At 39.7% G+C, this 19,582-nt stretch overlaps 1 protein-coding gene across 1 annotated transcript in view; it reads left to right on the top strand.

The window, feature by feature from the left end:
- The first annotated feature begins 1,971 nt into the window (after window positions 1-1,971).
- Window positions 1,972-19,582, top strand: part of cabp4 (calcium binding protein 4) — a 38,303-nt gene continuing 20,692 nt past the window's right edge. Inside the window, exons 1-3 of the mRNA XM_042485526.1 lie at window positions 1,972-2,027; window positions 3,462-3,563; window positions 3,949-4,081. Of these exons, the coding sequence (XP_042341460.1) occupies window positions 1,972-2,027; window positions 3,462-3,563; window positions 3,949-4,081 (291 nt within the window). The remainder of the gene's footprint in view (window positions 2,028-3,461; window positions 3,564-3,948; window positions 4,082-19,582) is intronic.

Raw genomic sequence — 19,582 nt, 5'->3', positions numbered from 1 at the left:
TTATGAACACATACGATGCAACAATTATAGATTTTTATTGTATGAAAACCCAGTTATCATGGTTTCTCGATTATTACAAGTAAATAACACAAACTATTAGCTATTAATTTACTCACCACAAAACTTGTCCTCCAAACATTGTCTCTGTCAGTCTGTGGTCTTGAAAGCTGATTGTCGGGCAACCCAATACCAACGACGAGCGTTAATTTTATCAAAACGCATTTGTTCTTTCAACTCGTCCAGTTTAGCATATTTCAAGCTGTAGTGACACTCGAGACTGGCTTTTTTCGGGCCACTTCCGGCGCCACAAACTAGCCAAAGTTTGCCTTTTACTCCTACAATGAAATAATCATTTGTCCATTTCTCCTGGAAAACGTGTCCACCTTCCTTTTCTTGGCACTCGCCATGACACGTCACTAGCCAATCAATCCCCAAAGCTATCGCACGATGGCATGTAACCTCGCGTGTTATGTTCACTGAACCTGAACCTGACTCGGACACGCATAGCCGTCAGTGTTGTCTCAGAAAAGTAATTGCTGTCACGTTTTCCCCATTTTTAGAATTGCGTGGCGGGCCAGATCAAATGGTCTCAAGGGCCGTACACGGCTCGGAGGCCGGAGGTTACCCACCCCAGCCATAGACTGTATAAGTAATGGACATAGCTACTGGGACATCACCCACTGATTTGTGAAATGCCATTTTGAAGCCTCAAGTTCTGCATTTTGGCTTTTGCCATCTTGTTTTTTAGTCCGCCATTCAAGCAGCCTCCCCTCTCGATATGCGTAACTTTGGGCCTTAATAATATGTAAACAGGTGAGCTATAATAACAACTGATACCCCGTATAACTGTCATGAATGTTGAAATAAGCAACAGAAACCAAAACTGTTTTTTGTCCCAGGTTGTAAACATGTTTATTTCTTCTGTAAAGTTGGGTATTTTAACATGGGGGTCTTCGGGGATTGACTCTGCTTTGGAACCAGCATCAAGTGGTCATTAGAGGAACTGCAGTTTTTGGCACTTCTGCATTGGCTTCGTTTTTCAGCCTTGGAGGTTGCCCAAACTTAGTGTCAACAATTCAGTATCTGACCACATGGCTCCACCTCTGTTCTGGAGGGATGACATTGAGTAATAGCAAGAAAAGTGTTTATGCAGAACATCATGGTGTCACAGTAAAGCTAACCTTTGACCTTTTGTATATAAAATGTCATCTCTTTATCGTTTTCTTATGATTGCATGTAGTGCCGATTCCTAGGAGATCATGGTGGTTAGAATGCCAGTATCCCTCAACTTTACAGCCCAAAACAAGGGATACCAGAAACGACACAAAGTGTAAAACAGACAAGGGGCCAAAAACAATACCACTTGGAAACTTTGGGGTGGTGGTGGTGGAGGGGGGCGGAGGTTTTCCGTTTCCACTTTCAAGCTGATCTTATCAACACAGTATGACTCTACAGAGCGTCTTAGGATCTTTCAGCTTATTGTTTTGATGTCCCACAAATTTAATGTTATGGTTCAGTCGGATAAATCTTGTTTCCTACCACAGCAGGAAGCTGTTTTGAAAGAAAAAGCTTTGATAAAGTCACTGCACACTACCTGCCCAACATCAAATGGCAGATGCACAAAATTAGCAACTTGCTGGTTAACACAGTGGAGGATTTAGCAAATGAAAATGCCAAATATTTCCCTCAGGAGTTGGTGGAAAGCAAAACAAAGCTAAAACACTGGACTCCAATTCATAAGTTGCCAAAAATAGCTTCTAAGTGAAAATGACAGCTAATGATGTCTGATGAATCTGTAAATTGGAGATGTGTTTGCAAACACATTGTCTACTGTGCCACTAACAACTTCATGAGGTTATAAATGCAGCTGTATTGATGTTGAACATTTTTTCGTCCAAAATGGGTACTATTTTGGGATCTGACTCTCCTTGTCATTAAAGATTTCTGATCTTTTCCACCAACCAATCCAGGATGTCTGGGAAAAGTGCAAAGGGAGGACCAGAAAGTAGATCATCCTCTGCTGCCAGGTCAGTGAAATTTAACTAAAGGTAATGAAGAAAATAAATTCAGATGAGATACACATATAAAGTCCAATTATTTTGATTGAAAACGAAGTCAAGACGTGAGGCTGTGAGTTTTATTCCTGTCCTTGGTAAGATTTCATACATCAGATCAGTCTTAAGCCCCTTTGCCAATGCACAAAAAACCCACATACACCCACTAACATCTGGCTTTTCAATGTAATATTAAAGGTTACAATTAGCATTTTACCTGCATCATATGACTATGCAGTGGTCATGTTATTTATCGGTTCTTGCTCCAACTGGCTTCAATGGAAATTCAACACCCAGGTGGCCGCACTAATTTTGGACCCTTGCAAGATGCAATGACAGGGCCCCACAAAATACAGTCTGTCTCCTTCAAATTCAGCCTGCACCAGGTTTGAGAGGGAGAGACTGAAAAAGTAAGGGAAAAATTGTTTACTAACTTATTTTCCTGCCCAGAAACACCAGTAAAAACCCCCACACCTACACAGAAAGGCATACTTGTCCGCTGCAGAGCCGTGTACACAGTTCTATCCGACTGGCAATGGAAAGGCTGTCTATAGCTTATTTATAGCATGCATGACACTTAAATCAACAAAGTCAATCAATCAATCATATAGCAGGTTTTTCCCCATTCAAAAAACCTGCATACATATGCTAATTTTGGTGAAAAAGGGTGTAAGGTACATTTTGGGTCTACAACATAGAAGAGACAAGGGATGTATGATAATATCAGCACTTCATAGGTATCGGCAGATTTTGGCTTTAATATGAAACATCAGAATTGGCCAACATGATGAATTCTGCCCATATGACAAACCAATATTCATTTTTTTAAATTGAAAAAGTGAACATGTAAAATACACCAACCCTAAGTTGAGGTATTTTTCTTATTTTGCACGATGAATGACTATCACATAGATTGAAAAGCATTGTAATTTATGTCCTGGTGGGCCATCACAATAACTGTTTGCACAATATGATGTTAAATTTACTATAGAAGAGACTTGATGATCAATAAAATTAGGTGGCATATCAGATATTGGCAAAAAAAAAATCCAATATTGTGCATCCCTACAAGAGACGTATAACAACATTGATTCCTCATACAGTGATGAGTGAGCAGTTCATGCGAGAGCGATCATCTGCCTGCCCTCAGAAAGATATTTACAAAGTTTTTGAGTAAAACATTCCATGAAACTTAAAAAATTCCAACAATTGTCTCCCATTGCGGCTGCTGTCTATCAGTAGTCTGAATCCATTCTCACTTCCTCAACAGAAGGGTCCATCTATTACATCCAAAGTTCAACATTGACGTTTATTGTTGGTTGCATAAAATGTTTATAAAAGGTATTAATGTTAATTTACAAGCTATTTAATGCACTCTGAATTGATTATGGCGTCTTTCTCTCCTAGCATGTCTCCACGAGGGGGGAGGGGTGCCGCCGCTGGCAGATCGCCTGCTTCTGGGAGGTTCAAAAACAAGGCTCTCCAGCTCAGCCTCTCCAAGAAATTCTGGTTATTATCATTCTGTTTCTAATCAACATTGATTAGGAAGAGGGGAGTGGGTTGTGTAGTTCTGTGCACCCAATTAGTGTCATCGATTGATACATCAGTTGCAAAACAAGCCTTCAGAATGTCAAACTTCTCCTCCTACAAATACTTCCTTCCTTCCTTCCTTCCTTCCTTAGTGACTGATGTAGCAGTTAATGTTAGGTGATTGGACTGCTGACGTTTTTCAATCATTTCGCTCAAGCTGAGCAATTATGTCAAGGGAAGCTATATAGAATAAATCACCCAAAAGGCACTTACGTATGTGTGTTAAAGTAAGGAGGGGAAATTATAGGCCTTGCTTTGATAATGACAGCTCTCAACACTTTGCACGTAAATGCACACTTCACAGCTCAAAGCAGCCCTCGGCCCCACGGAAGGGCTCTGGGGAGGAGGAGGGACGTCGGCACGGTAGAAGGAGCCTCAGCAACAGCTCAGCGGTGGCTGCTGCCTACATCTCCTACCTCAATAAACTCTTTGGACAGGTCAGTTCAACAGCCCATTACCACCCATAGTCTAATGCATGTTGTCACAGGCTTGGCACACTTGTTGGTTACTTGTCAGGTTACTCCAAAAAAGGACATAGGGCCCTTTTCATCATGCTCTTATGCTTCCTCACCTCCTCCATGACCCCAAAACCATGCCCTTTTCGCCATCATAGAGGATCTCTGAGTCTTCCAATCCCTTAAAGGGATAGTTCACCCAAAAATGAAAATTCAGTCATTATCTTCTCACCCTCATGCCAATGGAAAGTGGGGTGAAGTTTTATAGTCACAAAACACTGCTGGAGATTCACGGGGAAAAGGCGCTGCACTCATCTCCCAAACAACTGAAGCAAATGGTGACCCGGATTTGTTAAAAATAAAAATAAAAACATAATAAAACCACAAAATGTCTCCAAACCGCTCGTCTGAAGTAATACAAGTGTCCTAAAGCCCTGATGGGCCCGGTTTTGAGAAACATCACTGCCATCATGTTTCTAGCCTTGTTGTAGCTCCTAGTGTGGGAGCTGCATTCATGTTTGCACTCTTGTGCATGACCAACGAGAGTTTGCAGTATTTGCATGCTATCCAGAAGCCTCCTACACACACCGTAGTTTAAAAACTGACAAAGGGAGTTGTTGCTGCTAGTGCTGACACTTGGATTACTTCGGATGAGCAGAATGGAGACATTTTGTGGTTTTATTATGTTTTTTTAACATTTGAATCCTGGTCGCCATTTGCTTCAGCTGTTTTTGTTGTTGCAACACCTTTTCCCTGTGAACCTCTGACAGTTTTTTGTCACTGTTATCAAACTTCACCTGATATTCCATCAGCATGAGGGTGAGTAGATAATGACTGAACTTTCATTTTGGGGTGAACTATCCCTTTAAATCTACCTCAAGAAAACAAGGAGAGAGGAGGTGTCTGGAGAAGCTTAAAGCGAGGAAACGCAGGTGTATCGTGCACGGAAGTCTTTTATCAAGTGGCATGACTATGAAGCCTCAAAAGGGTCGCAGTGAGATTGTTTTTTTACATTCCTTGACATTTAATGCTGCACCTTCATATGACTCTTTCTTCACAGTTTATTCTCACATTGCTTTGTTTGTAGTGGTGTGTACAGGGACCGGCAGATAATATAACAGAGCACAGTTACGTGGTGAGATGTAATACAATGTGCCATCACCTTGTGTGTGATGAATCACAATTTTGAACATACTGGATAATTTAATAGCAAAGTGTTGTGGCACCACACAGAGCAGCAGTTTGCCTTCTGTTTTTTATTTTATCACTCTATCGACATACACACACTCTAACGCAGTTATGTGGTGCATCATTGTGCAGGTAACAATAAAACAAGTAAACATAAAGTCTACGGTATCACAGCAAGCTGTATATAAATCATACGATTTAAAAGAAGTATTACTTGATAATTATAATCAACAGTCTTCATAATACTAATAACTGGTTATGTTGTAATTGGTTATGTAGAGCTAATAGAGATGTTACCATCTATCAAGCAATGAATGATACTAGAAGATTTTGATTTTTTCTGTTTCATAATAGGTTCTGTGAACATTTGCACAAGGGGTGGGCATTTTTACTAAGCATTTAGCATATTGAAGTATTTGCATCAAATTATTATAAAGTATAGAGTAAAAATCTAACATAAGAACAGGATTGTAAATTGGCCAATAACAAAAAAATGCATCTAGTGAACAATCAGGCACACTTTCTGTCCCTGGCACTACATAGGTTAGACATGGCACTTAAGGACAATCTCCAAAGTTGTTCTCCTCACCGTCAATTCAAGGTCTGCCCCATTAGCATGAGCTAACACAGCAGCAGCAGCAGCTAACAGCCAACACCGAGCTGTTAAACAGTCCCAACAAACTGATTGTTTACAATTGATTAAACGTTAATAGGCTCTCTGTAGAACTGATGTAACTGAGTCGGTACCCTTAAACATACCAAGTATGATGCCCTGCTCTGCACACTAGACCTTTGAGAGCAACGCCATGGAACCAAAGATGAGTCATTTGGCAGCTTCGGCTCCTCCATTCTCATGTCTGTTCTTCGCCTCCTCTGCTCACATCTACTGTGGTCGGGACTAAGATGCAAGGAGAGGAGGTGAGTGAGGGAAGAGAGGAAACATTTGCGCATGATGGTATGAACCTATAGTTACAGTTTCAAACTACAACTTTGCAGAAATCATCATCAGGAGCTGAAATGTGTTGTTCGGAAAACGGCATCTAATAAACAGCAGGTGTGCTAGCTGATTACAGAGTTGTATTTTGTTAAGCTAATGATGTCACAGGTAGGCTTAGGCACTATCACAGTATCACAGTATCACAGTATACCAGGGTAAGGTTTGTTTTTCAATACTGTCATAAATACTGGCACTCCTCTTTCTTTTCAACTCATTGTATGTAATGCACAGCACGTACCACCAGAGTTCAGTCTCCAGTCTCTACTGATGGTATGAAACATTACGTATCAACCTAGCCTACTCACAAGCCTAAACTGTTTTTTTTCCCGCTACATTCTGTGAGTCAGATCCACTCCTCATTCCTCCACAGGTCCACCCTTTTGTCTAAATATAATCAGAAACCAAGATGGCCACAGCCAAAATGTTAAACTCGTGGCTTCAAACTAGTGGGTGACATCATGGGAGCTATGTCCATCATAGTCTATGAGATCAATACATGTAAACATCACGTAAGCTCTTCTCCTGACACGCTGACTTGTTCCTGACAGACTGTCCTCAACTACAGAGAAAGACATAATACTGCATGGAATACTAAAGCACAGACTTCCACCAACCAAATGCCCTTTCTTGCAATGTTAACAAAATTAAAAATAATTCCAACTATAATGAAACGGATGTGCTCCAAAACTTAACTTCCTCTGTCCGTGCTGTCCACTTAGCTTCATTAAAATCAAGTCAGTTGTTTTTCTGTTATCCTGCTGACAAACAGACAAACCAACCAAACCCAAAACATGATCTCCTTGGCTAAGGTAAAAACCATAAAATTGTGAATTATTCCAACACTTTTCTCTAATTGCAGCAATTTGTATTTCAAAATTACCATTTTCCCCATTGTCTGTTTTTATTTCACATCACCATTATCCTAATTACCAATAGCATAATGCCACTCTTCATAGCAACATTTACAACATCAAAACAGTGAGGTGTCTATCAAAATAAAAACTGCTGGACCGAAGTAAAAATGACCAACAATATACTCTGTTATTGTGAAAAGAATATACATTTGGCTCTCCATCCTCCATGAGGAGGTTGGAGAGATAGTTGGAAGAGACTGTCAGAGAAAAGTTGATAGAGTAGAGGTTTAAAGATCGAGTCACAGCTGAGAGTGAGAATACATTGACTTTAAAGTTACACTGAATGAAGCTGGGAAATGAATCAATTTGTTCAGCTGATTCTAAGTGGTTACTATCGATTGCAAATATAAACACTGGTTGTAGCTGTTTGCAGGGAACCATGACTATGAAAAAAAAAGAAGGACCCGTTTGCAAACCAGTAATTGCTGACATAGAATAGGTCAAGCAATTGTGGAGAAGTCAATATTACTACCCACCTCTATTCAATCAGATGTGAAACCATCTGATCAGGACTGCAGCCTGGTACCTCATCCTTTAAAAAAAATCCTTTCCAAGAAGTCACTCCAGTAATTCCACTTCACAGATGATTTACTGCCTGGACACCAGGCTGGCTCCCATTAATGCCCTGGCTGTTTCGAGTGAAGCATTGGCTCTGTTCATGTCTGATACCCTGATCCCAAATTGCTGCAGGGCATCACTCTATATTTGTTGAAATGACAAATGGAAATGAACCAATGAAATGATCCAGCTCACTGGCACCTTCTCTATTTCTGTTTAAAACATTAGTTGATTTATACAGACAGCCATTTATATACATTAACTTTAATATGGAAAAGAATGATTTTTTTTTGGAATACAGTATGTTTTACCTGGAATCAAGACGATAGGTGTAGTCTAGGCCTACTGGTTTGGGAAAATAAATAATCTAATTTTGATTGTTTAGACCTACATCGCAATTATAACATACTTTATCATACGTATTTTTGTAAAAAAAAAAAAAAAAGTTCCTTATCTTCCTCAATCTTTTTCCTTATTTGTATTATTCACTTTACACAAAACTGGATACAGTCAACATATACTCTGCTCTTTCATGAAAACCAGGCCTATGTGTTATTAATAAAATATTGAGAAAACTGTAAAATGTTGTTAAGTTTACCCAGCACTAGGGAAGCAAGATTTAATAAGTTTTCTTGGGTCTTGAGAAGCTGCAGTATTTCATCATTAATGCTCTAAACTGTCCTTTAAATAATATGAGACAACTTTACCAGTAATCTCTTCCCCTGTTGCCAACATCTGAAAACCTGTTCACCTGTTTGCTTCATGCTGTTTTGCAATCAACCGCCTTTGTCTCTCAGTCGTTCAACCACACACTCTCTACACACAAAGCGGCAACCTCCAGGGCTGCAGAAAAAAACTGCAGTTCTTTGACTGGCCACTTGAAGCTGGCTCCAAAAGCAAGTCAATCCCCATAGAGTGCCGTTGACGTATGACGTTTTTCTGTAGGACGACGTGGAAGTTATGGTCCCATGGTTCCCTTGTCAAAAAACCTATGGGATTTTCCCATTGGATTTTGGATTATTGCAGAGAATGAGCTCTTTGGTAAACATGTTTATGACACTTAAATGTTTTATTCAGGCGGTTATGGCGTGCCTGTGAGGAGACGCATGAACCAGGCTCGTCAATATTCCTGCAAGAACTCGCTTAAAGAACGGCGAAAATCTATATTATTTTGCAATAGAATTTTCGGAAAAACTGAGAAGAGACTATGCCGTCTAAAAACCAGAAACTTTTGTTCAAAGCAGCGGAGCGTACGAACACGGCTAACACCGCGGCTAACAACGCTAACGCTAGCGCTGCTGACCCGACTACTGCTACAGATGGGGTTAAGAGTGACACCACGACCGCTCCTACCAACAGCGAAATACTCAAGGCAATTCAGTCGCTCAAAGAAGATTTCGGAAAAAAATTTACTGACATGCTGGAAGCTGTTAACGACCTTAAGGGAGACCTGGCGTCACAGTCAGGGAGAATCCGGGAGGTTGAGGAGAGAGTCTCCCAGACAGAGGAAGACGTGGCTGCTCTCCAGGGAAAGATTAAACAACTAGAGCAAACGGTGGAGACATTGAAGGATAAAGTCCAAGACCAAGAGGACAGAAATAGACGCTCAAATTTGAGACTAGTCGGTCTCCCTGAAAAGACCGAAGGCTCCGATCTCTGCAGTTTCTTGGAGGACTGGCTTCCAAAAGCTCTGGGCGACACGTTTACCGCGGCTCCAGTCATCGAGAGGGCACATAGGATAGGTCAAGTTAACCCGAACCAGCCCCTCCGGTACAGGACAGTCATCGTGAAGTTTCTGAACTACAAGGATCGAGAGAAGACACTGAGGGCGGCCACTAGGATGAAAGAGGTAAAATATGGAAACCAACGCGTGAGCTTCTTCCCGGACCTGTCGGCTGAGACTCGGCAGCGCCAGAAACTTTTCGATGGAGTGAAAACTCAGCTCCGGGCTATGAATATCCGCTATGGCATGCTCTACCCAGCTCACCTGATCATCACACACGATGACAAACGCCTCATCTTTAAGACAGTGTTGGAGGCAGAAGATTATATTCAAAAGGTACAGCCTGCCTCGCGTTCATCACCTCCTCCAACGAAGAGCTGAACTACAAGTTTGTAAGAATTTGATTACCCTGTTGTTATTTATATTGAGTTGACATGAGGTAAGGTTAGAAGGATCACTATGAATAGATGGCTTTTTAGTTGTTCAATAATCTAAGTTAGGGACGCTATAGCTACATGTATGCAATTGTTTTCCTATATAAATGAAGTCTGTAAGAATCAGACTCCTTGATGTCCACATCCTACTATTAGGGGAGCTATACTATCCCTGTGTGGACACAGAGAAAGACTTAAGTTAATGGGTATAAAGGGCTTGTGTAGGCGGCCCAACATTGCAAATTTTGCATGCTGTGTACTTTTCGCTTTGTTCCGATTCCCATGGTTTGAGGGATGGTCGTTATATTCTTTTCAGAATTTTTTTTTTTTTTCTTTTATTGATGAGCCATTACATGCAAGGATGTGTGCACACTTATACGTTACCACCCACAGGATGGGTGAAACGTTCCACATAACCAAAGTCAGATGTCATTGGGGTTTAATAGATACATTTCGTTTGGGGAAATGTACAAGGATTTTGTGGGTGGGGGTCGTTTCTCAGTGCCTGGTTTTTTGTGTTAGCTATTGCAACTTCCGATACAGAATACAGACACAGCAGGTTCCAAAGTTGTCACGCAAGTCCAATAAAAATCTAAATTTTTCTGGTGTATGCCGGATAGGTCAGACATAAAAATTTCCAGCTGGAATGTGAGGGGTTTAAATAAATTGGTGAAACTTAAACAAGTACTGGGCAGACTTAAATGAATGGGATCCAAGATAATCTTTCTACAGGAAACGCACTTAGTGAGAGATGATGTCAGACGGATAGAAAATAGATGGCCAGGACAGGTTTTCTCAGCTGGTTTCAACTCCCACGCGAGAGGAGTGCTGATAGCAATTCACAAATCAATTCCATTTCAGCTAAAAAGTAAATACATAGATCCATCAGGGAGATTTATCATTCTGAGTGGTACTATAGTTTCTGTTCAGGTTAACCTAGTGTCGGTATATGCTCCTAATGGAGATGATCCTTCCTTTTATCAACATTTGTTTCTCACCTTGTCTTCCTATAGTGGATACTATATAATTGGAGGCGATTTCAACTGCGCATTGGATTCAATAAAGGACCGGTCAACTGGCATTGATAATACTAATAAACAAACAAGAAAGACTCTCAAGAATTGTATGACTGACTTAAACCTAATTGAGATTTGGAGAAATCTTAACCCGGAGAAAAGAGAATACTCATGCCTTTCCGGTAGATATAAGACATACTCCCGGATAGATTTCTTTTTAGTATCAGCTGGATTACTATCCAAAATTGAAGCGTGCTGGTATGACAGTATTTTAATATCTGATCATGCTCCCATATCACTAACTATACAGATATCAAACATATTCTCAGCTCCACCACCATTTCGTTTCCAGGCCAAATGGCTGCAGTCTCCAGAATTTGTGGAATTGTTGGATAGAAAAATAGACGAATACTTTTCCATAAATACAAATCAGACAAGTGCTTCGGTGAGATGGGAGGCATTTAAAGCCGTTATCAGGGGGGAAATTATAAGTTACACTAAACACAAAAACAAAGTACATTATAAACAATTGGACTCCCTTGAGAAACAGATCAAAATAATGGAACAGGAACTCTACCATAATGTTAATAATATAGAAAAGCAACAAAAACTGCTCCTACTAAAAGCCAAATATAATGAACTCACTTGTAACAAAATAGCTGCTAATTTATGATGGCTCAAACAATCCTACTACGATCAGGGAGACAAGGCAGGTAAGCTTTTGACATGGAGACTCAAGGAAATCCAGACTAAAAGAACTATTAACGTAATTACACAAGAAAGTGGGGAACAGCTGATCGATCCCGTTGACATAAATAATGCATTCTCAAGATACTATGAGGACCTATACAAATCAGAGTACCCAGAAAATACAGAAAAACAAAATTGCTTTCTGAATCAACTTAAATTCCCAACTTTAGCAGAGGAAATTAAAACAGGTATTGATAGGAACTTGACTGTTGAGGAATTGACAGAGGCACTCAACCATATGAGCAGTGGTAAGGCACCTGGGCCAGATGGCCTACCAATAGAAATATACAAAACATTCTCAGGGAAACTGTTACCCCATCTTCTCGAAGTATTTAATGAATCCTTTGAAAGAGGTAGTCTTCCACAGTCTTTGAGATCGGCAGTTGTTTCAGTTCTGTTAAAACCCGGTAAATCAGCCTCAGAAATGAGTTCATATCGACCTATATCTTTAATGTCATGTGACACCAAAATATTGTGCAAAGCTTTGGCCAGAAGAATTGAATCACACGTCCCCACTTTAATTACTAATGATCAGAATGGATTTGTGCTTGGTAGGCAGGCATACCACAATACTCGTAGGTTACTGAACATATTATATATAAAACAGGATGCCGCCGACCACGCACTCCTGTCACTGGACGCTGAAAAGGCCTTTGACAGGATCGAGTGGAAATACCTTTTTGAAACTCTTAAAAGATTTGGTTTTGGAGAAAATTATATTAAATGGATTAAATTATTATATACAGATCCACAAATTAAAATCTCAACAAACAGTCAACTCTCTCATTCCATTAATCTCGGTAGATCCACACGCCAAGGGTGTCCACTATCCCCTCTATTATTTTTATTTGCTATTGAACCTTTAGCTATGGCTATTCGTCAGTCCACAGAGATCTCAGGTATTTGGATCGGCGAAACTGAACACCGTTTGGCCCTTTTTGCTGACGATGTTGTTTTATTTTTAACAAACTTAGGTAGGTCTTTACAAGGTCTTACAAATCTTCTGGAGAAATTTGGAGAATTCTCGGGCTATAGAATTAACAACAGAAAAAGTGCTCTATTATTATTGAATAATCAAGAGAGAAATAATCCCCATATCCACTCACAGTTTACATTAACACCTGAAGGGTTCACATATTTGGGTATTAAAATAATGCCTGACATTAATAAGATCGTATCCACCAATTATGACCCTATTTTACATGGAGTGTTGGACTCTCTAGAGAAATGGAATACATTGCCCATTTCAATGATAGGACGAATTAACACCATTAAAATGACCGTCTTACCGAAGTTTTTATATCTTTTTCAATCTATTGCGCTCCCTCTTCCAACAACTTTTTTTTCCACTCTGAAGAAAGGCTTTACTAGATTCATATGGAACAATAAACACCCAAGGTTACGTCTTTCTCTATTGTACCTCCCATATGATCGTGGTGGGCTTAAACTACCCAATATGAAACTTTATTACTGGGCAGCCCAACTTAGCACAGCTACTCAATACTTCCATGTTACAGGGGCCCCATCCTGGATAAACATAGAAAATTGTTCATTGACGCTACCCATAAAGTTATATCTCAATTCGGCACAAATTAAAACACTTATTAAAAATACTCAAAATCCTTTTCTTAGAAATACTATACGCGTCTGGCACCAAGCCCACTCTTTTTTAAATGAATCCCATAAGCTATCAAGCTTTTCTCCTATCTGGGGGAATCAGGATTTCAAACCAGGCAGAGCCGACATGGGATTTAAATGTTGGAAAGAAAAGGGATTAAGTAAAATGAAAGACCTTTACAGTGAGGGTACTTTGATGTCTTTTGAACAATTAGTCAATAAATATAATCTGCCTAGGAAACATTTCTTTAAGTACCTCCAAATAAGAAATTACATAAAAACACAAATTAAATCTACATCAGAGCCATCACTCTCCACTATTGAAAGTATCACAATGAACCATCTTCATAACAAGGGTCTCTTATCAAAGTTTTATAACGCACTATTGGCAGGCTCTAAAGAGAATTCTCTAGCTCATCTGTCTGCATGGAGAAGTGACCTCCAAACAGAAATAACTGTAGAGGATTGGGGGGAAGCCTGTCTTCTGGCCCAGACCCAAACTGTTAACACCAGGTTCAGACTGTTACAGTACAAATGGTTGTTTAGAACATATATTACTCCTACAAAACTACACAAATTTAATCCTAACATTCCTGATGTGTGTACTAAGTGTAACAGAGAAGCAGGTACTTTGTTTCATTGTATGTGGAGCTGTGAGAAACTTCAGATTTTTTGGAAAGAGACTCTTAAGCTAATTTCAAGATTAACAGAATGTGTTATTCCTGTGGATGCCAAATTGTGTATTTTTCATATTCCTCCTGAACAGTTTCAAGTAAACGGAAGGAAAAGAAAATTGTTAAACTTTTGTCTGTTGCAAGCCAAACGTGTTATTTCTTTACAATGGAAGGACATACATGGACCTACTTCTAATCAATGGATCAAAGAAATGTCCTATAACTTGGCACTGGAAAAACTGACCTATCTGGCTAAAGGAAAGATTGAAGACTTTTACAAGATCTGGACATCCTTTCTGCAATTCATTACGGACCTATCTGTGTAAGAAATTAAGTTGCAACTGTTAGAAGTATGCATATATTGTTGCACTGAGAGTATGACGCTGTTGGATGGGTGGGGAGGGTAGGGGTGGGGGGTGGGGGCATAGGGATTGTTGTAAGGGTTAAAGTGTTATGTTATAATAACAAAAAACAATAAAAAATGTTTGGGAAAAAAAAAATGTTTTATTCAGCAAGACAGTCTTCAAAAATGAACACCACTTTCAGGATTTTGTAAAGTAAGAGGTGAACATTAGGCTTTAAACAAACTACCCGCCGGTCACGTTGTCACCGCTACTAGGCTTTAAAGCCGTGTTTGGTGTTGCTTGGCGCGATGATGTTCTGTATTCTCATTTAGCCACTAGTTAGCAACTGCCTTTTTTTTAGACACATAAAAGCTATCAAAAGGTATTTACAGACGTATTTTATCTGATAGAGCAAAATGTGAAACTTTCTTAGGTTGTGTTAATCACAGATCTTGAGCATTTGATCAAAAACCCATTCAAAAAACCCACTGACTTTGAGACAAGCGAACTGGAAGAGCTGAAATGCAAACTCATTTGCAGCAGCGTGTTTGCATGTCAGTTGGTTAGATCATGTCTAACCAATCATTTCATCATCATTTCTTCCTAAACCAAATTTAAGAAAAATGACAATAATTCTACCTTGTATCATGTCATGATCTGAAAAATGTGTTCCATCACATTGTAATGTCTATTTGAATTCAACTGATTGTTCAGCCTTGCTTTAGTCCTTCATAGAATCTAATGAAGGTGGTATTTCTGTGTGGTGTGGCCAAGTGTTTGACGTAGTGGGAGATGGATCGGATCCAGGATTTTAATGAGAGCAACTTCAAAACTTTTTTATGTCAAGGACAGAACACAGAATGGCAGATATCCATTAAAATAATTGGTAAGAAATGGACAGTAATCACAAGGACTTATTCTATGTTCTGCTAAAATTAAAAACCTAAAAACCTTGCCCACAGACGGTCATAATTATCTTGAAATGTCAATATATTTTGAATATCTATGTACTGTACAGTCACAGACACTTATTTATAATCAAAATGTTTTACAGTACGATTTGGTAGAAAGGGCTCTGAATTTTGATGGAGCTCTCAAAGATTTTGAGCAGTTACAAGGATTCTACAGGGAGAAGTTATCTGTTCTTAATAAACATAAATGAACTTGAAATCTTAGTTAAATAAACAATATCTAAAATAAAAGAAGGAGGTTTTGGTGGTGGAGTGAGATGCAGAAGCAAATGTTGGTATGAAGGTATGGACACAGTAACAGTAAGAGATGTCAAGTTAGAATTATCAGGCTGTACAACTGTACTGGTTGTGATCGGATATTACTAACAAGCTGACAGCCAAACAACTGGTTAATGAGCCACTCGATAGGTTATCATGCACAGCTAAGTCGAGCTACCGTAGTTCGACTTAACTGTGCATGTAAAGATATTGACATATTAGGACATTTAATTGGACTGCTGTCTTTGTCCCAGTATACAAACACCATGGCGGAATCTATTTATTGACAGAGGTATGTCCAACTCCGCCACGGTATGTGGTGATATGCCCCCTTTCAGCTAGCTGTTACTGGACTTTCTTCCAGTTGACCTATTACTGCAAATGGGTCACATGTTGAATGTGACAATATGGATAACTTTCTGGCACTGTACATTTTAGACGTATTCTACGCTTTACTTTACATGTTGATACCTTTGTCTTGTTTTCTTTTCTTCCCTTCTTCTTTCTCTTTTATTTTTCCCAGCTCTCTTCCACAAATTTATCCTGTTTAACTTCAGGGTCAAAGCCCATCCCGGGGACTATGGAGCATGCTCAGAACGCCTAGGCCAATTCAGGTCCGACTCAGGTTTATACATAAAATAGTAAATAGACCCCCAACAGCATTGTGTGTTAGCAGTTGCAGTTTTAGAGTCCAGTCTTAGTCGGACTAATACAATAATTTTAATAGTTTTTCTAACATCATGTACACATACTGAGTGTTTATTACAACATAATAAAAATCTACACCAAGGGGAGCTGTGTGCCTACGAACGATTTAACATGTATGATAACTAGATTTCTTAATAGCCAATGGGACCATATCATTGTTTAAAAGCAATTTATGGGAAATGGAAACTGTTTCATTGTAACCTTGGGCTACTGTGGAATCCACTTCCACATGCTCCTCTGAGTTACTACCTCACCTGCCACCACCGATCTGCCTTGTTTCACTGTGACAGTCCCTGGTTTGAATTTACTAGTAGCCAGGTAGAGAGGTCTACGTTGTATCCACAGGACAGAGGACACATTATTTCGGCTGCTGCCCTGACACTGAGGCAGGGAGACCATCCATCCCTCAGCACTCCTAATCCCTGCCTCAACACAAGTATTAATAACCCCCTTAGCAAGGTTCACTGTCAGCCCTCATTAGATCCAACTGGAGAAGGGGCCGGGAGAGACAAATCACTAAAGAAAAACAATTGATGCATTTACATACCAGAGCCACAGTGGAGGACAGAGCTGAAACAAGCCCACCCTTCAATGAACACCATGTGCATACTGTAACTGTATTTTAGGTGTATTTTCTACCTGAGGACCATATGTGTGTGTCACATACCTTTTATGTGATCATGTGTCATGCTTACAAAACAGTAGGCTGCTCGATGGAGCATGTGAAGGCAGACGGAATGAAATTAACTGTTAATGGGCTCGTTCTGACGGATGAATCCGGCATCGGCATGGCACGCTGTCTAATCCTTTCTGGATGAAAAAAAATCCAATTAATGTGTTGACCTTGCTATCTAAATATGCCCTTGTGGACTGGAGGATCCTGGGTAGGATAAACATTGCTGTTGGACCCTGGGAAATAGAGTTTTTTTCTGCTACAGCACAAACAATCATATTAAAACTAAGAGGTTTATATAAACTGTTTCTGAGGCAGAGTACACGTGTTGTGAGGTAACTCCTTGATGTTACCGCGTCTTGGCATTGCATTTGTGTTTCGACTCTGTTGGCAATATTATACAGTGAATAATCATTTGAACGGCTGCCATGCGGAGCGGCTTCCAAATAAACTATGGGGGCCTCTCCTTTTCCTCAAGCTATTGTGCACTTGAGCAGGATGACCTTGTATGATTTATGTATTAGCCACCCTGAGTGCCAACATGTATTAGGAGGAAAATATTGCACTTCTCTTTGCATTTCAGTTCCACTGCTGCTCTGATTTGCCTTTTTATCTCTCACTTTTTCAGCTGTTCAAAAAAGAACAACTGAAGGTTGAAAAATAATTTCCTTTAATAAAAGTTGCAATTAAGTAATAGAAATAGAAACTTGATTAATGCCAAAGGTCCAACGTAAAAGTCTAAAAGCATAAAAGGTCAGCATGAGCATTAAATAAACTCAAGGATCAAAGGTAAAATACTTGAAGCTGATGCGCTCAAACTAGTTTACGTTCAAGTATGTCTATCTCCTCCATATGATAGTTATTGTTCAGGTTTTTCAGAAAACCTTTCATGTAGTTGCTATAGAAATCAGATAATGCATCGTGGTAAAAAGGGCAAAAATTTCCCTTTGAGATACAGCTGAATAAAAAAAAAGCCCAGCGTAATAGAAAAGTGCATGGATACACATAATGTGTTATTTCCACCTCTGCTAGTGTGTCTTTATCTCAACTCCATTCAGTATCAGTATTTTCCTTCCTGCTTGAAAGTGAGGAAAAACAAGCCCACAGATTTGTGCACATTTGTGCACATTTGTGCTCTCAATAAATCACAGCTTTCATAAGCTTGTGTGTCAGTCTTGTATCTTTGAACTTATAGCTATCCTCAGGCTTCTGCAGTCTTTGTGCTAAGCGATATCTCCATATGTCAGGCTCGGTTGCTCTATACGAAGACGACTGAGTTTGCATGTTTCTCGCATCCCCTGTGGATGCCATGATGTGTCGGTAAAAGAGTTGCACATTGTGAGCAAGCCCTAGAGTCAACATGCTGTTTGGCACAAGCATGTTTTCTTTTTAAAGGCGGGAGTGAATGGATAATTAAATTCATTTCATGTTCTTTTACTATCGAAGCTTTACATATGTAAATTCAAGTCGGTACATGTTTACAGATATGCTAATGAGAACATTATTTCAAGGGCTGATGCATGTGAAGTGATTTTTCTACGCACATGTACAGTGCCAAATTTTGCAAGGGCAAGCTTTCCCTGAGACACCCCCCCCCCCAAAAAAAAACAACAACAAAATGTAATATTTGACATGTATTGTATTTGAGAGCTCATGAGGAATCGAGAAATCAAATAACCAACTTAGCTAACAAACTATAAAAGATAAGGTATGCACTGGGGCTGGACCCAAATATTCAGGTATTTGTTAATTGGGTAGGTATTCTGTTTTCAATTAATTTGGGATTCGGATATTTTTTTTTTTTTTTTCTTTTTTTGAGGAGGACGAATGCCATTTCAGTTTTTGTGATCCTGCTCCTGTACCTGTCACACACACAGTGACGGGTTGATTGACGGAGTCAAGCCATTTGGGTGTCAGTGTCACCCCTGCAGCTCACCCCGAGTGGAGCCTTTCCTGCAGCACAGAGCAGGAGAATATTAACATCTTCCATAATGAGGACAACTAAATGTAACAGACTAATTTACAACACTGGACACAGATTGTTGTTTTTTTTCTAACTTTACAAACTATAAAATGTCACAACAGCTGTCAAGCAGCCGGAGTCACACCCGGCTCTAGCTCTTGGGTGCAAGGACACACCACAGAGACAAGGGCAATCGACAACAACAGCCCGACATTGACCAACAGCCAATTGTCGGCTTGGTGTGTCAGGGCCTAAATGCTCTCCACATCCACTCCATCATACCCCTCAATGCTGCACCACAGAGATACTCAACTGGCTTTGCTGGGGCCACTTTTGCAAAGTGACAGAAGGCCAGGGGCCAGTCGCAGCAGCCCCATTTGTTTCTAGGATTTAAGTACATTTCAAGGATTTTAGGACATTTGAAGCATTTTAAGACATTACTAGGACTTTAGGACTTTTCTAGGATTTTAGAACATATCCAGGATTTCAGAGCATTCCTTGGATTTGAGGACTTTTTTAGGATTTTAAGACATTTCTAGGATTTAAGGACGTTTCTAGAATTCAAGGATATTTGTAGGATTTTAGGATGATTTTAGGACTTAATGTAATTTACAGGATTTTAGGATATTTCCAGGATTTGAGGACATCCTTATGATTCTAGGATTTCAGAACACAGGATTTCAGGACATTCCTAG

The sequence above is a fragment of the Plectropomus leopardus genome, chromosome 4, assembly GCF_008729295.1.
Source record: "Plectropomus leopardus isolate mb chromosome 4, YSFRI_Pleo_2.0, whole genome shotgun sequence".
Taxonomy (NCBI): Eukaryota; Metazoa; Chordata; class Actinopteri; order Perciformes; family Serranidae; genus Plectropomus; species Plectropomus leopardus.
Note: the sequence above shows the minus strand (reverse complement) of the source record. Positions and strands in the feature narration are given on the sequence as shown.